Raw genomic sequence first — 23441 nt, 5'->3', positions numbered from 1 at the left:
TGTGTGTGTGTGTGTGTGGGTGTGTGTACCTATACAGAGAACTGAGTTCACTGAGTATTTGAAAATGAACCCAGCAGTACTCACCGGAGGGCCCATTAGACCTGGTCTACCCAAAGGCCCTGTAGCCCCTGGTAAGCCTGTCTCTCCTTTTTCTCCATCCTCTCCAGGAAATCCCCTTTCTCCTGGATCCCCCTGTAACCCAGTAAAAATTTTTAAGAAAGGGAAAGCAGTGAAATAATTATGCCACACAATAAGCAGATTTTTGTTTGGCACATAAAAATAATTGTGTGTAATATTTTAAAGATTTCACAAAAACAACTAAAAAAAGTATAATTTACCTTTAATCCATCTTTTCCTTGGAGACCTTCTTCTCCAGCAGCTCCTGGTTCACCCTATTTTGTAGCAGAAACAGTAAGATTTATTATTCTGCTAAATCATTTATCTTAATTTATGTTTTGCCCATGGTATCTATAGAGAGTAGAAGGTTTATGTACATGTTCCTACTTCTACTGTATTTGTAAGGAGTATTTGACAGTATAATAAGCATGATTTAATTTGCCTAGAATAGCTCTGAAGATGATTTAAAGAGTCATAGACTTGTAAATTCAAATACAAGATGATCCCATAATATTAATAACTTTTAGATAATTAAAGTTAATATATATTCATTTGTTAGCTCTGGAAATTTATACAGCTAGACCTGTGTTTTTGAGCTCAAGGACTGTAAATACTGTAGATCATAAAATTAAAGTACCTTGCCATACTGAATTTACATGGATGAATACAAGTTAACTCAGTCAAAATCAGTATACCAGATTTTTAGGGTCTGCATTTTCTCTGTTACAGAGGAGAGGCAATGTTTAAGGCCCTGGTACATCAAGAAGCTATCTTTCTGATACAGAACTTACAGAAACGCAGAGCCATGCTTTAGGAAGCTATTAAACTAGTACTGACTCTCTTGCTACCTCAACTATTTAACAGTAAATTAGTCAGTCCATCTTCACAGTTGCCTGTTGCTCCCCCAACTGACATTTCCATTACCTTGAGCTCACACTGCCTGCCCCACTGCATAAGAACAGAAAATGAAAAAGAAAGAAACCGGATACAAAATATATCTCCCTACTTTGCCTTTTAGTAAACAAATATCTCTTAAAAGTACTTTGGGCACTGTTATCGTGGGAAAAAACTTACCACAGCTAAAATTAAAGGCTGTTTATATTAGAGCAATTTCCGCAAGCTATCTAATTACAACTATTTACAATTATTTCCTTGAATCTTAAGTTTGCATGACTCTAGTTTTTAGTTGCGGTTTTTTTAAACATAAATTAGATTTTATTCTTTTTTCTGTCTTGTTAGGTCAGGAAACATCCTGAGAGTTGATCACTAGTGTTTGAGAATTTCTTCTTAATGTTAACATTAGTGCCAAACACAGTAACTCCACATATTTGGCAAGGGGTCTGCAGAGCAGACCTGATTCTGAGAAAAGGATGCATGAGGTTAGGACTCTAAATGCTACTAAATTACAATGTGAACAAGGTTTGGCGTGCATCTTTTGAAATTATGAAATAAAAACAAACATTTTCTATAATGCACCATAAAGGTTTATTATGCAATTTTTGAAGTCTTTAGGATAAGTTTGGAGCCTCTGAAATAGGTGGGCCAGAGTATTAAAATGGTTTCCAGTGGGCACTTACCCGTAATCCTGGTTCCCCAGCAACCCCAACACTGCCTGCAGGTCCAACATCTCCCTAAAGAAATAAAGGGAAAGATTAAATTCTTTACTACTAAAACTGAGTGTCTATTGTGGAGGGCATATCATGAGGATAGTGGCTCCAAAATACTTCCTATTTTTTTTTCCTTTCCTCCAGATTAATTTATTGATAATATTTTGCCCCATTAGCTTTATCATTTGTAGTCCCTCCCTTATACATGTATATATGTACATGTACATGTGTATACATGTATATGTGTGCATATATACATATATACATGTATTCCCTCCCTCATATATATATATATGTACACATATCTGTATACATACATAGATACTATTTTTTCTGACAACGATTTTTTTCTGACTCATTTGAGAATACTTCCCATTTTTATCTGCTCTCTTTCACCTGCTTTCAAGGTGATGGGTGTTTGCCAAAACGTGGCAAACATAAGAGATTCAATAGTGAAAGTTTAGAGACCCTCCCCTTTCCTATTTCGGAAGGTTACCTTTGCACCTGGCTCGCCCTGCAGACCAGATTCTCCCTCAATACCCGAAAGGCCCTAGAAGAGAATGATTTGACACATTGTTGGTAAACATTCCTCCACCAACTACAAAGGCAATAACAGCCTCATAAGAAGCCAGTAATAATTTTTAGCTCAAGGCTAAAATATCTATGTCCAAGAAAGGGTCTTTGCTGCCCATTCATAAACTTCATGGCATAGGACCAGATAAGTTCTGAGACCTTTTAAATGTTCAAATGCCAACACAACGTCATCCGAAATCAAGACTTTTAAGACTTGTTTCTTCTAATCTTTCTTTTCACCATTTAATCCTTGGTCAAGGACTAACTAAATCTTGTTTCTTCTAATTTTCTACCCTCTTACTTTTACTATTCTGTTTGTTTTCACGTTTTACTCTTCCTATCTATTTCCATTCAGCCCTCTGGAACACACTTCCTTAAAAAAATTTGGTTTTGTTTACTGGTTTTACAAAATATATTACACAAAGAAGATATGAAATTATTCACATTATAAAAGATAAATATATTTATATAGCATTTTTTCGACTCTCCTTTCATGTGTGGGTCCAGTTGGGAAGCATTTGGTTCCTTTTACTTTGAAAACATACGACTTCTTGCAACCTCTGGCTATTTGTAGGCCTGGAGCTCCTACAACTGCTATTGTATTGGTTTTCATATCTCAGAGATATTTATGGGTATTTTTTTGTCTGTTTTTGTTTTTGAGCATGCTAAGCATGCCTCCCCCTTCTCCCCTTCCTCACTTCCCCTTCCTTTCCGTTCCCTCCCCTCCCATCTCCTGCTTCTCTCTCCCTCATTCTCTGTGTGTGTAGTTTGCAGCGTTAACTCACAATACTATCTTAATCAAAAGTTTCCTGTTTGCTTTCTATCTTTCGGGGATTCCTCAATAGTTCTCATCCATGGTTGATAATCTTCCTTGTAATTATTAGTGATTAAAATATCTTTTACGCCCTTATAGTATTTTAGATAAGAGGAAGTTCAGTTTTCCATTTTGACTCAGCTTTCGCAATCCATATTCACTTTGCTCTTTTTCAAAATAAAAGCTATACACGCATGACAGTACAGATGGACTGACAACAGAAAGTCACAGTCCTATTCCTCAGAGGCAAGATTTATAAAACAATTTTCGTTGTTAGTTCTTCTGGTGGTTGCTTCTATAACTCAAGAAGTATACCTCTACTTCTTCATGTATCACCTTGCCGAAAGTTTAGTTCCCTTACACTCCCTCCATTTTACCATCATTTCACTACTTTTTTAATAGCTATATTATTTAAAGTTTTCTGTTGGTCACCTTTGTGACTTCTTTACCGTCATGGGAGGCAGTATAGCACGCTACTTAAGAGGAAGGACTATGAAGACAGAATGCCTGGGTTTCTGCTCTGCCTCAGAAACCGCAGAATTTAATAATATCCCACGCGAAGATTAAAATTCTAAGAGGGAGAATTGAAACTCTCTCAGGACCTCTTCCACATCAAAATTGCTTTTAAAATCACAGACTTTCTCTAATCCCTAATTTCTCCCAATATGTCAGTTCGTCTTAGCTTCTTTTATCCCTTTCTTATGCTAAATCCAATAGCTGATCTTCTGATCTCTGTGGTACCTCATTTCTTACACCAATCTTGGATTAGCACTTTAAATCACCTTCTCCATTTCTATTCCAAGTTGAATATTGTTGGAAAAAATTACTTATGTGCAAAGTGGCATCATCACCTGTTGAGAAGCATAGTGGCTAAGAGAATGGGTTGCAGAGAGAGATTGCCTAATTTTAAACGTAGACTCTACCAGCTATCACTCTTGAGCAAGTTATTTAACCATTTCATGCCTTAGTTTCCTCATCTGCAGAATGAGGATAATAACTGCATCTATTTCATAGGGTGTCGTGAGAATTCATTAATATGGTAAAGCACATAAATACTGCTAGGCACATAGGAAGTGCTCCACCATTGTTAGCTATTATTATCAATATAATACAAATTCACAATCTCCTACTTCAGCTTGACTTTAGTGAGGTACATCTGCTTTTTTACTTGTCTTTAGTCATTCTCTCTGATATCAACCTCAACCACTATTCTAAACCAGCATATTTTCCTCAACTGACCTACTCAATGCTTACTTCTTATCACAACAGAATTTTTGTCTCCTACTCTATTAAAAATCTTTAAGTTATGAGGTATGACTTCTCTCAGCTTTCTTTAGGCTCAGAGGATGTACCATGATGTAGGTTACCAGCATTAGCTTTTGAGTCAGATATGAATTCAAAGACAGGCTCTGCTACTTGTTAACCATTTACTTTGGGCAGATTAGCAGATTATAACCTTAATCTCTCTAACATTCTTCTCTGGTCTCAGGAAAGGGTATTGCCAACCATCCTGTTGCATGACCTAGAAGTCTAGGAATAATTTTTGACTTCTCTTTCCCGTTTACTTTCCATATCCCACAAAGATGCAGGTTCTGCAGAATTTATATAAAAAACATTTCTCAAATCCATCCTCTTCCTGTCCTTTCTTGCAAGACTACCTTAGTTCAGACTTCCATCATTTCCTGCCTGGCTGAATGCCACAGCCTTTTACATGTCTTTACTCTTGTCTTTTCAAATACATCCTCCACGCGGCTGCTAGAATTATCTTCCAAAAATAAAAATCTGATTTTATCACTGCTCTGCTTATACCCTACAAGATTTTAAAAAGATGCAACTTCTTAACAGAGGAAACAGGACTTTTCATGATCTAGCCATTTCTGTGTAACTTCATCTATTATCCCTCCTTGCTTCGATTTTAAGCATCAAAGAATCCATATTGCTACATGTGTGCATGTTCCTGATTATACTATGCCTTTTCTGGGCTAACTCCTACTCATTAAAACTCACACCATTGCTGCCTCCCCCCGCCCCGCGTCTTCTTTTTCCCCTTATCCAGGTGGGTTAAGTGCCCACTGCTGTACTCCTATATTGCCCTGTGATTATCTCCATCCTTGGGTCTAACACACTACAATATAGTGATCTTTTATATGACTATCTTCTGGAATAGATTATAAACTCCTGAAGGAGTTGGGGACCATATCTCAGTCATCCTTGAATCCCCAGTGGATGCAAAGTGCCTAGCAAGAAAATATGGGAGAATCATGGAATTAAAAACAGGTCAACAAATCTAAAGCACATGGGGGAGGAGAAACGTTTCATTGGGATGTTGTTGAACAGGTCTGCAGAGGTTAGATAATGTAGAACCTTATTTATTATGTTGAGAAATTGGCATTCAAGGCTATGAGAACCCTTGAAAAATTTCAAGGAGAGAAATGATATGACAAAGATGCACTGGCAACAAGTAGCCAAGGAATGATGGGAGTTGGAGGAGACACGGAATAAGAACAGAGGACTAGAGCACTGGCAATAGAAATAAAAAGGAAAGGACAGAGTTGAGACACTAGGGGGGCTTATTCAAAGGGAGAAGGTTGCTGACTGGAGAGGATGAAATAGGAAGAGTAGTCTAGGACGACTCTCAGTTTTGGGTTATTGGGCATAAGGAATATCTTTCAGTGAGATGGGAATAAAAGGAGGAACAGTGGGAAAGTGATAGGTTCGGTTTAGATATTTTGAATTTGAGATGTTTGTGAGATATCCAGGTGTATATGTAAAAGACAAGAGGAAATCAATAACTGGAACTGAAGAGAGAGGCATGAGTCAGAGCTATCAAGCTGAGAGATATCAGAATTATGTTGGTAATTAAAGTCACTGAGATAATACAATTGCTAAACTGAGGAAGAGGAAGGACAGTTTCACACCAAGACTCAGAAAGACTAATCAGAAGGTAAAGAGCGGAACCGAGAGAGAGCGGTTTCACAGACGCCAAGGGAGGAGAGAGTGTGTCTAACTTATTTAGAGCTAAAGTTAACAGACAACAGAAATGAAGTAAGTGGATTTTATAATTGTAGCAAGTGTGGTTTATTATTCCAAAATATATTCTGATACACTTCTCAATCTTCTTCTAGAAAGGACATAGAACATCTTGGAGTGAAGGGCTCTCAAGTTAACTCTAAATCAGAGAAGGGAAGTTTTATTCACTCTGTTATTTAAATGAGGTGTTAAGAGAACTTTACATGTATAAAATTAGGTTCATACAACAGTCATCTCTGCTTTTAATGGAATTTTAGGCTTTATTTTCTGAATATGAAACAAAACACTATAGAATTATTCTCCAAAATATATATCTAATATATCAACTTTACCTTAGGGAAGTCTTACAACAGTATTGAGTACTGACTAAAAAGAGCCACAAAAAAGTTACCTCAGCACCCATTTCTCCAGGAGCTCCAGGATCACCTTGCAATCCTCGTGGTCCCTATATATTAAAATAAAATTTAAGGTCTGAGAATCAAATCTTATTCTAATATTTCAATTGACATATGCATCTAAATATGGAATTTATAATATATCATATGTAATATAATACATAATACATTTATCAATGTATTACTTTATTCTCTGTATAAACATAATATATCTTTAGTTGATTCATCTGTGTTTTTTTGTAAATAATATTAAGTTATGCTTGGATTCAAAAGAAAAGGAAAAGGAAAGAAAGGACAGTACCTGTCATTCTTTCATTCCCTAATACATTATTAAGCATGTAATAACTATGAAATATTGTGGTAAGTGCTTTCAAAAGTTATCTTATTTAATGGGTATGACAATTATAGATCTACTTAATATTCCTGGCAAACATGTGACAAACAAAATAGCACTTTTAAAAAGCAAATATATGGTCTCCAATGAAATAAAAATATGTTGGTCTTTGCCTGATGTCATCCTTTACTGCAGTAGTGCGGCCAGCTGGAGAATTCTTCCGTTTCACATGAATAGATGTAACGTGGTATAATCGACTAAGGTGCAATAAAATGCATGTTGGGACCTTTATGGAAATCTCAGTCACTGTAATACGGAATAGTACAATTTTAAGTAAACAAACATTGAATGATTAGCTTCTTGCATAAACGTTAAATTCTTGAACCTCTTCTTAGTGTGTGGAATAACCCTTCTGTTTATTACTTGCATATAGGAAAACTGATTTTTAAAAAATGTTTATTTTATGTCTTGCCATTATATTACTCTCTCTCGGTAGTTGAAAAAAACAGAATTAAGTCTTTGGGTTTTCTAAGTCTTTTGGGTTTATTTGCATTTTGTCTAAATAATAATGCTTTCCTTTCCTTATATGATCATTTCTGCATCATATCCCACTACACTAGCTATAACTTTTTGAATAATGTTAGATAATACAGTGACAGTTGGCAAGTTTATCTTGTGGTTCCTATGCTTCTAGTATTTTGGTGTTTCCTAGCAGGCTGAATGCAGATATAAGATACATTACCACATTACAGAACATGCTTGACTTTACTACAATATTTTGGTTTAGCTAATAGACTTACAGAGGTTTGAGATTTACATAAAAATTGAAAAGAAAGTGCAGAGAGTTCCCATTTACTACTCCTGCCCAGTTTCCCCTACTATTTAACATCTTGTATTGGTGTGGTACATTTGTTACAATTGATGAACCAATACTGATACATTATTGCTAACTAAAGTTACTCATTTACATTAGTAAACTCTGTTGCACAAGTTCTATGAGTTTTGAGAAATGCACAATATCATGTATTCACCACTACTGTATCATACAAAACAGTTTCACTGCCTTAAAATTCCCCTGTGTTCCACCTATTTATCTCTCATCCCCTTCCCCTAACTCCTGGCAACCAACGATTTTTTTTTACTATCTCTATAGTTTTGCCTTTTCCAGAATGTCATAAAGTTGAAATTATATGGTAGTTAGCCTTCTCAGAGTGGCTTCTTTCACGTAGCAGGATATATTCAGAGGTTCCACTATGTCTTTTTGTGGTATAATAACCCATTTCTTTTTATTGCTGACTAATATTCCATTGTTTGTTTATCCTTTTAACTTTTGAAGGACATATTGGTTGCTTCCAATTTTTGGCAACTATGCATAAGCTGCTATAAATATTAATGTGCAGATTTTTATGTAGACATAAATTTTCTACTAATATGGGTAAATACCAAGGAGCATGATTGCTGGATTGTATGGTTAGCATGTGTTTAGCTTTGTAAGAAAGTGCCAATTTGTGTTCCAAAATTACCATACCATTTTGTATTCCCACCAGCAGTGAATGAGAACTCCTGTTGCTCCACATCTTTGCTAGCATTTAGTATTGTCAGTGCTTTGGATTTCAGCCATTCACATAGGTGTGTAATGGTATGTCATTGTTTTAATTTGAAATTTTCTAAAGACATAAGATGTTGAGCATATGTTCATACGCTTCTTTGCCATCTGTATGTCTTCTTTGGTGTGGTATCTGTTTAGATCTTTTGCCCTCTTTTTAGTCAGATTGTCTTTTTTCTTACTGTTGACTTTTAAGAGTTCTTGCTGTATTTTGGATATAAGTACTTTATCAGATATGTGTTTTGCAAATATTTTCTCCCAGTCTGTGGCATGTTTTTTTCATTCTCTTACATGTCTTTCACAGAGCAGAAGTTTTTAATTTAAATCAAGGCTAACATCAACTTTTTCAGTCATGGATCATGCTTTTGGTGTTGTATCTATAAACTCATTGCCAATATCCAAGGTCACCAAGATTTTCTCCTATGATATCTTCTAAGAGTTTCATAGTTGCATTTTATATTTAGGTCTATGATTCATTTTGAGTTAATTATTGCGAAAGGTGAAAGGTCTTTGTCTAGATCTACTTTTTTTTTTTTTCACCTGTGGATATCCAGCTGTTCCTGCATCATTTTTTGAAAAGACTATCCATAGAATTGCCTTCGCTCCTTTGTCAAAGATCAGTTGACTATATTTGTGGAGTTCTATTTCTGGGCTCACCATTCTGTTCCAATTATCTGTCTATTCTTTTGTCAGTACTATACTGTCTCGATTACTGTAGATTTACTTTAAGCATTTAAGTTGGGTAGTGTCAGTCTTCTGAGTTTGTTCTTCAAATATGATGCTGGCTATTTTGGATCTCTTGCCTTTCCATGTGAACTTTGGAATCTCAATATTGACAAAGTAACTTGCTAGGATTTTGACTGGAATTGCATTGAATCTATGGATCAAGTTGTAACATACTGACATCCCAACAATATTGAATCTTTGTACCCACGAACATGGAATATCTCTCCATTTATTTAGATCTTCTTTGATTTTCTTTGATCAGAGTTTTGTAGTTTGCTCATATTCTGTATACATTTTGCTAGATTTAAGCCTATTTCTTTTTTTTTGATACTAACATAAATGGCACTGCATTTTAAAGTTCAAATTCCAATTGCTTATTGCTGGTATATAGGAAAGGAACTAACTTTTGTATATTAATCTTGTATCCTGATATCCTGAAACATTTCTATACTTTCTTATTAGTTCCAGGAGTTTTTTTGTCAGTTCTTTGGGGTTTTCTATCTAGACAACCATGTCATCTGCAAACAAAGATACTTTTACTTCTTCTTTCCCAATCTTTTATTTCCTTTTCTTGTCTTATTGCATTAGCTAGTACTTCCAGTACAATGCTGAATAGGAATTGAAAAAAAAGGAACATCCTTTCTTTTTTTCCTTGTTCTTAGAGGGAATGTATCTAGCTTTTCACCACTGAGTATGGTGTTAGCTACAGGTTTTTTATGCATGTTATTGATAAAACTGAGGAAATTCCCCTTTATTCCTAGTTTGCTGACAGGTTTTATTCTGACTAGGCATTGGATTTTGTCAAATTATTTTCTGCATTTATTTTATATGATCATAATTTCTTTTTTAGTCTGTTGAAGTGAAGGATTATAATTGATTTTCAAATGTTGAACCAGCCTTGAATATCTGGGATAAATCCCACTTGGTTGTGGTGTATAATTATTTTTATATATTGGTGGATTCGATTTGCTAGTATTTTGCTGAAGATTTTGAATCTGTGTTTATGAGAGATATTGGTCTGTAGTTTTCTTTTCTTGTGATAACTTTGTCTGGTTTTGAGATTAGGGTAATGCTGGCCTCATAGAATGAGTTAGGAATAGTACTCCTTTATTATTCTTTCAATGTCCCTGGGATTGGTAGGGATGAGCCCTCTTTCATTTCCAATATTAGCAATGTGTCTTCTTTTTTTTTTTTTTCTTGGTTAGCTTGGCTAGAGTTTGACCAATTTTATTGATCTCCTCAAAGAACAATTTTTTTTCATTGATTTTCTCTATTGTTTTCCTGTTTTTAATCTAATTGATTTCTGCTCTGATTTTTAATATTTATTTTCTTCTAATTACTTTGTGTTTAATTATCTCTTCTTTTTCTAGTTTCCTAAGGTGGAAGCTTAGATTATTGACTTCATATCTTTTTTCTTCTCTAATATGTGTATTCAACACTATAAATTTCCCCCTGAGCATTGCTTTCACTGCGTCCCACAAAGTTTGATAAATTGTATTTCCACTTTCATTTAGTTCAAAATATTTTTTTAATGTCTCTTGAGACTTCCTCTTTTACTCATGTATTACTTAGAAGTATGTTGTTTAATCTCTAAATATTTGGGGATTTTCCAGTTATGTTTCTGTTATTGATCTCTAGTTTAATTCCACTGTGGCCTGAGAGCATACTTTGTATGCTATCTCTTCTCTGAAATTTGTTAAGTTGTGTTTTATGGCCCAGAACATGGTCTATCTGTCTATCTTGGTGAATGTTCCATGGGAGCTTGAGAAAAATGTATATTCTGTTGTTATTGGATTAGTCTATAATTGACAAGCTTATCCAGTTTACTCATGGTGCTGTTCAGCACAACTATCCTTAGTGATTATCTACTTGCTGGATCTCTCAATTACTGACAGATGGGTGCTGAAGTCTGAGAACTTCAAAATCTCTGCCATATCTGAGTCTGTTTCTGATGCTTGCCTTGTCTCTTCAAAGTTTTCTCTCTTTTAGCATGTCTTATAATTTTTTTTTTTGAAAGCCAAACATGATGTATCAGGTAAAAGAACAAGAGGCAAACAGGCCTTTAGTGTAAGGTTTTATGTTATCTGGCTAGGAGTTAGGCTGTGTTTACTGTTTACTGTACTGTGGTGTCAGAGGCTAAAATTCCCTCCTACTGTGACTGTCATTGTCTTGTCTGTTATCCTCAGGATTTCTTGAGGTTTCCTGAGATTCCTTAAAAGAGTCTGTGTATGCAGTTCTTTTAGCTGTAATCCTCTGCTATTACACAGGAGCCCTATTAATGTGGTGGTAAATTATGGGGGATTGGAAGTTTTCTGTAGTTCTCTGATTAGGTCTCACTCTTTTAGTGAGCCTGAGGTGGGTATTTCATTTCCTTGTGTCAGAGGCTAGAAAGGCCGGAGATGAATATTTTTCTTCCCCCACTCAAGGGCTAGAGGGGGCTCAAGCTGGGAATTTCCCTTCTCCTAAGCTCATTAGGCTTTGGTAAACCCCACTAGGTTAGGCTCTGATAAAACAGTTTCCCTGAGGGCAAGCTTTGTTAAGGAGAACAGAGAACTCTGGATGTGTTTCACAATGGTTGCTTTTCCCCTCCCAAGGTTGGAAGTAGGAATGAATTTTCCTCTGATCTTTATAGTGAGAATCTGGCAGGTCTCTTGGTGGTTAAAACTCAGGAACTTGTGGGGTCCCACCCAAGTTGGGTCCCCTCTGAGTTTTTTAACATTCAAGATAATCTACACTGTATCTCCAGCAAGCTGTCCATTACAGTTTAAAGTGCTCCTCTCATCCAGCGATGGGCTTCTGCTTCTGGTAAGCTGTGATTCTCTGTATCTTCCTGTCTCTCCAGGTTTCACGGAAGCAGTTTGTCCTGTGACCTCATTTCTCTAAAGGACCGAAGAAGGATTGCTGATTTTCAGTTTGTTCAGCATTTTCCATGTTTTAAGGAGGGGAACAATAGCTTCCAAGCTCCTTACATTTCAGATCAGAGACCATTTTACTATGATTCTTAATGAATCAAAAATGGTTGTTGAATCTTTAGTACCTGTTTTTAGGATTTTTCACTATATCTGTGATATGCTACATTATGAATTTCTTAATATTAAGTAATTTTTCCTTTTTTTGTATTTCTTGTTTCACTTCACTGAGGTGGATAATTCTTTATATATAGTTGAATTTTACTTGATTTTTTGGTATTTAGACTTTTACAATCATATTGTAAGTGAAATTCCTCTAGCTTTTTCTGTGGGTGCTATTTTTGTCTGATTTTAGTACTGTCAAAATTCCACTGAGACACTGATATACGGTCTTCTTTTATTTTTTATTTCCAGAGCTGTTGCCATTTTGTATATCTTCATAACTAATTTAATGTGGAACTGAGTGAGATTTTATTATACACTTTTAATTAACCTGAGAACCCTGTTAATTATCTTTTGAGGTATGTGGAAGTGACTTCTCATACAACTAAGGAAGAGCACCTTGAAAATAATAGTTTTCTAAATTACAGGGGATATCCTGAAGCAAGTTTACCAAGAATTAATTGTTTAAGATTGTAGCATTCCCTTCATTCTCTTTTTTAAAGGCAGTTTTCAACGTTTAGAGATATCAACAATATTTATTTGGGTCAGGAGAATTTTTTTCTGCTCAAGCTTTCTGAGTAAAAGAAACTAAGAAAGAAAAAGAAAAATTCCCACCGTTTTCCTCTTATTGAAGCCCACTATATACAGTTCTGCACTGAACAAACCTAGGAGCACTAGGTATCAGTTTTGCATTGATTGGACTTTTTTTTGGTAAATGTGATGAAAATCTAGGTCAGAAGTCAGCAAACTTTTTTCTAAAGTGCCAGATAATATGTATTTCCAGCTTGTGGGTCATGTGGTCTCTATCACAACTACTCAACTTTACTATTATAGCGTGAAAACAGCCATACATACATAAATGAATGGTTGTAGTTAGGACTCAGTACAACCTTATTGAACCTGCCGAGGGCTGTAAATTTGATCTAAATACATAGTCTTGCCTACATACTTCTAAAGGAATCTAAGATTGTCACAAAGAGTTTAAGGTAGGCTGTGATTAGAGCTGAACTCCTAACTTATATATCTGATTTTCCTCTTACCTCTTCTGCAGTTTCATCCTCTTCTACCAATATTTATAAAATGTTGAATTTCTTCAAAGCTCAGCCTTAGATCCTTTTCTCACTTTCATACTCTCTTGCTAGACCAATGACTCCAATATTAACTTTGGCACATTCCTCTGCTCTGAGCTCCACACCCAAATGCCAACTTCACATTTCTCAAAGACACCTCAAATTCAACATAGGTAAACTGAATTTACAATCTTCCATTCTCAAATCCAGATTTCTGTTGGTATTCCCAGTTCAGTAAGTGATATCATTATCTCATTAATTCTTCAAGCCAGAAACTTAGGAATCACACTTCAGATACATGATATCTATGTCCTGTTGATTTTATCTCCTTTTGAATCTTTTATATATATCTACTTTTTTTATCTGCTAATCAAAAGGGTTCTACCATCTCTTATCTGGATTATTGAAACAGAAGGCTGTTCTTGTCCATTATTGGTCCCTGCCAATTTGGTTTGTGTCATCTTTACAAAACAATAATATGATCATAAAACTAGCCCTATCCCCTCAACGACATCCCTTTGTTCTTAAGATAAAAATACAATCCCTTGGGAACAGGGCTTATAAAGCTGCATGTGTTTTGTCCCTTGCCTCCCTTTCCATCCTCATTTTGCACTTACTTCCCATCTGACTCTCTGTGCCACAGCCATGCTGGCCTTCTTTTAGATCTTCAAATATTTAGGGCTTCCTCCCAGCTCATGGTTTCTCTCTGGAATGACCTTTTTCCATCTTTGCCTAGGTAAATACTATTCATCCTTCAGATCACAGCTCAGAAGCTTTTCTTAACCTCAGATCAGGACAGTTTCTCTGTTATACATTCTCTTAGAACTGAATTCCTATACTTTACAGCATTTATCTCAGTTTGTATTACCCATTTATCTCTGTGATTATTTAATGAATGTGTACTTTTATCATTAGATTGGAAACTCCATGCTTACTACTACAATCCAAGTGCAGGTTCTTTTTTTTTGAGGAAGACTGGCCCTGAGCTAACATCTGTTGCCAATCTTCCTCTATCTTATCTGGGATGCCACCACAGCGTGGCTTGATGAGCAGTGTTAGGTCCACACCTGGATCTGAACCCGTGAACCCTGAGCCTCTGAAGTGGAGCACGTGAACTTAACCACTACGCCACTGGGCTGGTCCCCAAGTGCAGGTTCTTAATAAGTATTTGTTGATTGAATGAATGAATGGTCAACTATCCAAATCCCAATACTTGCACTGCAATGAGCAAACCAGTTTTGCATCTTGTCTGGGAAAAAGAGATACTCTAAAAGGTACTGGCTATAGAAAAGCTGTAGTCCTATTTTATTATTTTCAAAATATAAATATGTTTCAACATCTCTTCTGTGTCTTTCATTTTACCAAATTATTTCTGTTCTTTTCTTTTCTATGATTTGACCAGGCAGCTCAAATATATGAAACAAATCATAAATTGATTTCTATTTACCAGCCCCAGTGACCATGTGTGTGACCTGAACGTCAATTTTAAGTGCTATGAAGCCATTTCATCATTTACAGCTACAGTAATGAATCTTCTCTTGTATAAAGCCTGAGATATTGTCTCTGCTGTTGCTATAGCTTTACTGACACACTTTACTTAGATGTGTTGTTTATTAAGATTAAATTAGTTTTCATTCCATTTCATTTCATCTAATATGGCTAATGATTATGCCTTTGTATATATGACCTTTGGTTAATTCAGTTTAACAAACATACATTAGATAGATACAATATGCCAGACATTATGCCAGGAAAGAGGATTACAAAGGTGAAAGAAATAATTCTGACTTCAAAGAGCCACACACTTTTTGGAAGAAAGAGATATTTAAGTAAACAATGCTAAGGAAAGTTGCATTATTTTTGATCAAATAAATATTAGAATTGGGATGGGAAGCTAAAAGATGCAAAATAGGGAGAAAACCAAGAAAAATTCAGCTTGATAAAATCAACACCATGTCTAAGATTCTTTATTTGGAAAGAATTATATAAACAGCTAAATCTTTACTTCTTGTTTGGAGCGCTTATACTATAGATTAAATATGTGAAGGAGGAAATGGACACAGTTTGCTAAGAATAACTCTTTGTTAGAATTTTCCACTTGCTACCAGCTGAATGAATAACACAAAGGCCACCTGTAAACCTGTGTATCAACTCACGGATAGGATCAGCCCAATAGTCTGAAAGACTACATTGTATTGTAAATCTTAGAAGCATGTTACAGCATATTACATCTGATACCATTAACCAGAAGAATGACTTCATAGGCAATAAAGAATAAATTGTGAGAAAGAAGGTATGTGACAAGGTCTTTCCCTTTCACAATCTATTTTCCATGGAAACTCTATAAGTGAATCACATTTATAAAATTGTGATGTAAGTTTTTGTATTACTGATGTAACAGCATCTCTGTTTGTTTGTACATTTTGGCCCATGAGATGTAGAGTTTGGCTTCTCCATATGGTCTTTTATTACAGAGTTGGCCTCATAAATGTGATTGTGCATTTGTGTGTGGCAGTGTCATAATTATTATTATGAACAGCAAGCCATTCAGAAAGAAAATTTCTAATATTCAATAAACAGAGTTATCTTTGTTGAAAATAGAAATTTGTGAAATTTTAACAGTTCCAGAAAAACAGGACCAAATCTGACTATATGAAACCAGGGAGGCACTAAAGACTAAGTTCACAGCAAAATACTTGTTCTCTATAAATAGGTGTCCATGATAAATGCTGCTTGCAAAAACATACCAGCCACAGCACAAGAGAGCAATAATAGCAGAAAGGTAAAAGCGCATTATGGGAAAAACACCATTAGAAAAGTTTAAAGATCAACTTACTGGTTCTCCGGCAAGTCCTCTGTCTCCTGTACTCCCAGGGGGTCCTTGTAAACCCTGAACAAACAAAGGCAAAACGGGAAGAAAAAGTGATGCATGAAAATGTTTCAGTCAGTTTCCTTACCCTGGCTTTCCTTCACAATCTTCTCACCTAACTTTTCTGTCTACCTCTATTCTATTCTTCTTTTTTCTTTTGTGGTAAAATATACATAACAAAATTTACCATTTTAACAATTTTTAAGTGTACAGTTCTGTGGCATAAAGTACATTCACACTGCTGTGCTATCATCACCACTATCTATCTTTAGTCCTTTTTATCTTCCCAAACTGAAACTCCATACCCATTAAATAACTCCCTGTCCCCGACCCTCAGTCCCCTGGGGACCACCATTCTACTTTCTGTCTCTATGAATCTGACTACTCTAGGTATCTTATACAAGTGGAATCATACAATATTTGGTCTTTTGTGTCTGGCTTATTTCACGTAGTATAATGTCTTCAAGGTTCATCCATGTTGTAAACATGTGTCAAGGCTTATTTCCTGTTTAAGGCTGAATAATATTTCATTATATGTATATCCTACATTTTGTTTATCCATTTATCTATCAATGGATACTTGGGTGTTCTACCTTTTGGTTATTGTGAATAATGCCCTTATAAACACTGGTGTACAAGTATCTGTTTGAGTCCCTGCTTTCAATTTTTTTGAGTATATACCTGGAAGTGGAATTTATGGATTACATGGTAATTCTATGTTTAACCGTTTGAAGAACCACCAAACTATTTTGCACAGTGGCTCCACCATTTTACCATCACTGCATAAGGGTTCCAACTTCTCCACATCTTTGCCAACACTGGTTATTTTCTGTGTGTGTGTGTTTTAATTAATAGTCATCCTAATGGATGGGAAGTGGTATCTCTTTGTGGGTTTGATTTGCATTTCCGTAATGCCTAGTGATATTGACCATCTTTTCATGTGCTTATTGACTATTTGCATATCTTCTTCGGAGAAATGTCTATTCAAGTCCTTCTGCTCATTTTTTCATTGAGTTTTCTATTTCAAGTTGTAGGAGTTTCTATGTTTACTTGTATTTTTATATTTAATTTCTCTCCTGCACAGTGACAATTATCCAGAATTATTTTAAATTTAGATTCTTTTATACTTTTAATATATATAGATAGAAATAAGTGTTTATTTTCAAAAATAATATCCTTGTGATGTGTCAATAAGTACGACGTATGCCCTTAAAACCTGGCAAGGCACAGGGGTCTCAGAACCTAGATCACTAGAAATGACCAAATTGAACCTCTCCAATGTCCTTTATTTTGCCCCATTTTTACAACATGCTGTCTATGTTATCATCAAATTGAGTCTTAAATATGGGGTACATTCTAAAATGGTACATAACTCTAAATACAATTCCAGGTCCTCTTTAAAAGATTTCCTAAGCATGTAATGTGTACTAGACACTGATGACTACTAATAATATATAATATACTGCCTTTTAGTATTTGCAATTTGCCTCTTCTACATTATTGCCCTTGAGATGGTTGGTAACTATACAGTGGATGACAATTACCATTTTATCTTAAAACTAAAAGCTAAGAAAAAAATATGACATTAAATTAGAAGTAAAGATATTCAAAATTCTTAGCAATACAATCTTCTAAGTTATAATCATCAATGCTATATTTAGTTACACATGATTCACTGGTTAGAGAAGGGAAGATGTGTAAAACCATGAATTCCTATCTGACCTAGGCCCCATTTCAGTCATGGAAATCATGTGCCACTCATTCACTCCAGGCTCCTAAATTAACAAACAGGATCCATAGAAGGGATCTCTCTGTGCCTGCTTTACCAACTGAAACATGCAGTAAAAGTTCAGAACCTTAAATAAGATCTGCTCAATTTGCTCTGTAAAGCATGTTAGTACACGTCAAGTTTAATACATACTTTTAATGTTAATGGTGCATAAAAGCTATTTGGCAAAGTTATGAAATTATCTAAATGGACTCTATTTTTATTGGAGATGAAGAAAAGCACAGGCTGGAGCAAAATAAAAATTCTCTTTAAGGCTTTTCAGATGATATTGAAAATATATTATTTGAGTAGAACTCCTTGCTCCATGACTTCAACTCAGCAATTATAATGATGACCAGGAAGATAATGACTACCATGGTTACTATTTATTAAGAGCCTGTACCAAGAACATAATGAACATCACTTGTTATAACTGTGAAAGGTACTTCATTTTAAAGATAGGGAAAGTGAGGCTCAGAGAGGTTAAATAATTTGTACAAGGTCAAAACAGCTAGTAAGTGGCAGAACCAGTATTTAACCTCCAATATGTCTGACTCTAATGCCGTGCTCTTCCACTATACTGAACTGCTTTCTACTGATTCCAATGAGAAATCAAGCATTCAACGCCTTTTCCATTTTCAGTAAACTTGTGTAGTGCATCCTCAAAGACTTTTTATGAGAATAACCAAGGGAATATATAAATGTTATTTCTGTGGCTACACTTTCATTGCAGTATTGTGAGAACTGTGTGCATTCTGCTTCCTTATCTGAAGAAGGGAAAGAGTAGAGTTAATACTATATACCTTTTCTATTACAAGGATTATTAAGTGAGTGTTTCTTAAGTATTCTGAGTTACTTCAGAGAAAACTCTATTTAAAGAAGAAAGGTGAAGAGTTTCCACTTCCAATTTTGGCCAATTAGCTCCTATCAAAGACCTAATGGTCTAGTAGTTAAGACTCAGCACTTTCACCACCTCAGCCCAGGTTCATTTCCTGGTCAGGGAACACCACACCTCTCATCTGTTGGTTGTCATACTGTGGTGGCTGTATGTTGCTGTGGTACTGAAAGCTATGCCATCAGTATTTCAAATTCGAGCAGCATCAAGTGTGGTGGACAGGTTTCAGCAGAGCTTCCAGAACTAAGACAGACTAGGAAGAAGGACCTGGCTAACAACTTCCAAAAAAAAAAAAAAAGACTGTGAAAACCATATGAATAGCAGCAAAGCATTATCTGATATGGTGCTGGAAGATAAGAGGATGGTGCAAAAAGACTGCACAGGGTTCCACTCTCGTGTACACAGGTTCCCTAGGAGTCAGAATTGACTTGATGGCACTAACAACAAAGCAGAACTCCCATCAAATCAACTTATATACAGATAACTACAAACCCAGGACAAAATATTAAAAAAACACATCTGAAGGCATTGGAGAAAAACCAAAAATAGGCAAAAACTAGAGTTGAGGCATCTACACTTAGCAGAAGGGAATAGCACTGAGTTTCTGATTCTTTTTATATGGCTTTTAGCCAGAAAGTAAGCCATATAGGATGATTGAAAAAAAAAACAGGCTAGAAACCTGCAGTCTTACTGGCATAGAGAATCACAGGGCAGAATTTGGAGTTACCACAGCTGCTGGAAAGTCATGAAAGAAAGAGCCAGAGAGAGGGAGCCCCAAATTCTGAGTATAAACTCTGTTTAAATCTCTTGGTGACATTTGAAGTATGTTTTGTTATGGCAGGACTCTAAACAGTCCACCCAAGGCTTAAAAGACTGAAAAGAGATTTCAGCAGCCACCTACCATGGGGGAGAGAAAATTTGGAGTGTGAATACAGCCAAGTTAATCGTCTGCCAAATTAAAAAAAAAAAAAGTAATAGTCTTCAAAGAAATACAACAGAATTTGGAGTCTATAATGAATCATTCAAAATATCCAAGATACAATTCAAAATTACTGGACAGAAAATTTTCCCATATTCATAAGAAAAGGCAATCAAGGGAGACAAAACTCAAGATTATCCAGATATTAAATTTCTCATACAAGGATTTTAAAGTAGCTATAAATATGCTCAATAATGTAAATAAAGATATACTCATAATGAATAAACAAATAGGAAATTTCAGAAGAAAAATAGCATCTGTAAAAAAAAACTAAAAATTATAGAACTGAAAATTAAATATCTGAAATAAAACTTAAAAATACAATATAAACAAAATTTCACTAAAGGGTTTAACAAGTGAGTGAAGATAGAGCCAGGTTATCTGATTAAAAAGAGAAAACAGGAAAAAGAAAGATTGAAATAGGAATGACTAGAGCCTCAGGGATCTAAGGGATGATATAAAAATGTTTAACATATATTTAATTGGAATCTAAGAAGAAAAGGAGGAAAATGGGACAGAAAAAATATTTGAAAAAAAAGTTGAAAAATTTCCAAATTTAGTGAAAACACAAATTTACACACTCAAGAAGCTCAGCAAAACTTAAGCTAGATAACTACAAAGAAAATCTATCTAGGCACATCATAGTCAAACTCGAAAGCCAAAAATAAAGAGAGAATCTTGAAAGCAGCCTGAGAAAAGTGATACATTATATGCAGGGGAATAATGATAAAGTATAGATTTCTCATCAGAAATAATGGAGGCCAAAAGAAAATGACATGCATCTTACAGAGCTGAATGAAAAGAAATAAGAGAAAACCCTCTCAACCCAGAATTCTATACCCAGTGAAAATATCCTTCAAGAATGAAAGTGAAATAAAGCCATTTTCATAAATAAAGACTAAGTGATTTCATCACTAGTAGAAGTTGTCTATAAGAAATCCAAAGGAAGTTCTACAGGCTGCAGGGAAATGACACCATTTGGAGATGCAGATCTACAGAAAGGAATGAAGAGTATCAGAAAGAGTAAATGCATGGATAAATAAAAAAAAATCAGTTTTCCCCTAAATATCTCAAAACACATATTTCACTTACATTAAAGCAAAAAATATTTTACTTATATTAAAGCAAAATTTTAACTTTGCCTTATGGGGTTTATAACATATATAGACATAACACATAAAACAATTACAGCATAAAAGACAGAATGTCGGTAAATGGGTCTGTATGGTTGCAAGTTTCTTCCGATTATGTTAAGTATTACTATATTAACTCTAAGTAGACTATGAAAAATTACAATGCATACTGTAATCCCTAAACCAGCAGTTCACAAACTACAGCCTGGGGGCCAAATCTGCACCATCACCTATTTTTGTAAATAAAGTTTTACTGGAACAAAGTCATGCTCGTTCCTTCACATATTTATGGTTGCTTTCACACTACAACAACAGAGGTGCATAGCTGTAGTAGAGACCATATAGTCCACAAAGCTGAAAATATTTATTTTGCGGTACTTTACAGAAAAAGTTTGCTGACTCCCAACCTAGAATAACCACTTAAAAATAATAATGATAAGTACAGCTAAAAAGCCAATACCTAAATTAAAATGGCGTCCTCAAAATTAATCAATGCCAGAAGAAGGCACTGAACAACACCACCACCATCACAATGAAAAAGCAATCATAAGATGATAGACCTAAATGCAACCATATCAAGAATTGTATTAAATAGAAATGGGCCAAACACTAATTAAAAGGCAGAGACTGTCAGAATGAATAAAAAAGCAACACTCAACTATAAGAAACTCACTTTAAATATCAAGACACAGATGGGTTGAAAGTAAATGAATGGAAAAGATACACTATGCAAACAGCAAGCATAAGAAGGCTGGAGAGACTTATATATCAAATAAAGTAGACTTCAAAACAAATAGCACTAGCAGGAATAAAAAGTATTACCAGAGATGGAAGGGAACATTTGTAATGATAAAAGGGTCAGTAGATCAGGAAGACATAATTATCATAAATGTGAATACTCTCAAAATAGATTTGCAAAACAGATAAAGAAAAATTTGACAGAATTAAAGAGATAAATAGAGGAATACAAAATCATGGTTGGAGATTTAACACCCCATCTCATTAACTAAAAGAATATCTAGATTAAAAAATCAATAATGTATGAACTGTTACAGTTTTTATAAGATTTAGAAAACTATAAACAGTTACCCAGGTTTTATTACCTTCATAACACAACGATCATGGCCTTTCCTCTTGATTCTCCCTTTGAGTCAGATCTATGTGTGGATGGAAGGCAAGTATAGGAAACAATGTTGGCCCACAGACAAATATGCTTTTCCTGGCTATCTGGACTGGCAGAGTACTATATGTGTTACCATTTTTTATTTAAGATCTGGCTTTAGAATTATGACAATTTAGAGATGTCTCTTTATTCACACATGAGCAAAATATGATACAGAGAGCTAACCAATTTAGCCATGACTACACAGCTATTAGGAACATGCAGTAGAACAAAGGTCAATGTGACCTCTCACACATCTTTCTATTATACAACACTGTCTGCTTGCTGACAGTGCATAAATAACTGGAGACACTGAGATTATTGTGCAGGATCAAATAAATCTTTGGGGCCATCTGGATTTCTTGGATTGCTTGATCTTAGCTTCCCTAGGATCTCAAAAGTCTTTCAGTTCAATCATGAAGGAGGTAATGTAGACATAGAGCTAAGAAAACCTCCACAGCTATTATAAACTCGTGATTTAATGTTCAACCCATATCATCCACTAAGGTAACTTTACGCTTCTAGTTGTCTATGAAACTTGCTTCTAGAAGTGTCTTTTATTTGATTGAGGAAATCAAATACCATCTGATAGGTTGAAAATGAAGGTAAAATTCTAAGGAATGTCAACAACATACAAAACCAATAAGTATTTTATTTCTCTAGGCCTCATTTTTCTAAAATAAGAGGAATGAACTAGACAAGCTCCAAATTTCTCCACTCATTGCAACATATTAACTTTATATACAATGTAGCAAAGTGGAAGGAATCCACAGAAATAGCATTTACACTGATATAACAGAAACCTAGATGATGAATATTAATACTCAAAATATTCCTTGGGAATGACTTCAATTAATAATACAATGTCACACACAACTTCTTTCCTCGAATACAATTTTCTTTCTCTTTTAGGTCTCTGATATTTTAGGTTTGACCACTGTCACATATAATGCTATTATGGGAAACAACAGGCAGGGGGCAGCAGATTTCAAAGAGGAACAAGTAAATGCAATGACATCAATGACAATTACTATAGCAGCTAAAACATTTTTCTCCTGTTCTTTTCTGACTCTTAAGTTGCAGTCTATTTAAATTATCTAATTTTATAACTTTAAGTTATATACATATATGTATATGACAAATCAAAATGTCATCATCAAAAATTTGATTAAAAAAGAAAGTAATTAAAAATTCTCATCCATTTAAACTTATGTGCTCAAAATTATATATATATGTAATAGCATATATATGTATGTATGTATATTTGTATACATGTATGTATGTGTATGTGT

The 23441-nt window shown here is 34.9% G+C and overlaps 1 protein-coding gene and 1 long non-coding RNA gene across 19 annotated transcripts in view; one reads left to right on the top strand and one right to left on the bottom strand.

The window, feature by feature from the left end:
• COL24A1 (collagen type XXIV alpha 1 chain) overlaps positions 1–23441 on the bottom strand; it is a 349075-nt gene that overhangs the window by 104146 nt on the left and 221488 nt on the right. For all 18 annotated transcript variants that reach the window (XR_011532521.1, XR_011532522.1, XM_008516954.2 and 15 more), the window contains 6 exons: positions 16180–16233; positions 6533–6586; positions 2221–2274; positions 1695–1748; positions 339–392; positions 85–192 (listed from right to left, as the gene is read on the bottom strand). Coding sequence is in view for 16 of the 18 variants with exons in the window: in XM_008516954.2 (XP_008515176.2) it covers positions 85–192; positions 339–392; positions 1695–1748; positions 2221–2274; positions 6533–6586; positions 16180–16233 (378 nt within the window). In the remaining 2 variants the exon portion in view is untranslated. The remainder of the gene's footprint in view (positions 1–84; positions 193–338; positions 393–1694; positions 1749–2220; positions 2275–6532; positions 6587–16179; positions 16234–23441) is intronic.
• Positions 1–23441, top strand: part of LOC139079170 (uncharacterized) — a 59413-nt gene that overhangs the window by 25020 nt on the left and 10952 nt on the right. The gene's annotated exons all lie outside the window — the stretch shown is intronic.

This window comes from Equus przewalskii, chromosome 24 (genome assembly GCF_037783145.1).
Source record: "Equus przewalskii isolate Varuska chromosome 24, EquPr2, whole genome shotgun sequence".
Lineage (NCBI taxonomy): Eukaryota > Metazoa > Chordata > Mammalia > Perissodactyla > Equidae > Equus > Equus przewalskii.
The sequence above is the reverse complement of the archived record's forward strand: the minus strand, read 5'-3'. Positions and strand labels throughout refer to the sequence as shown.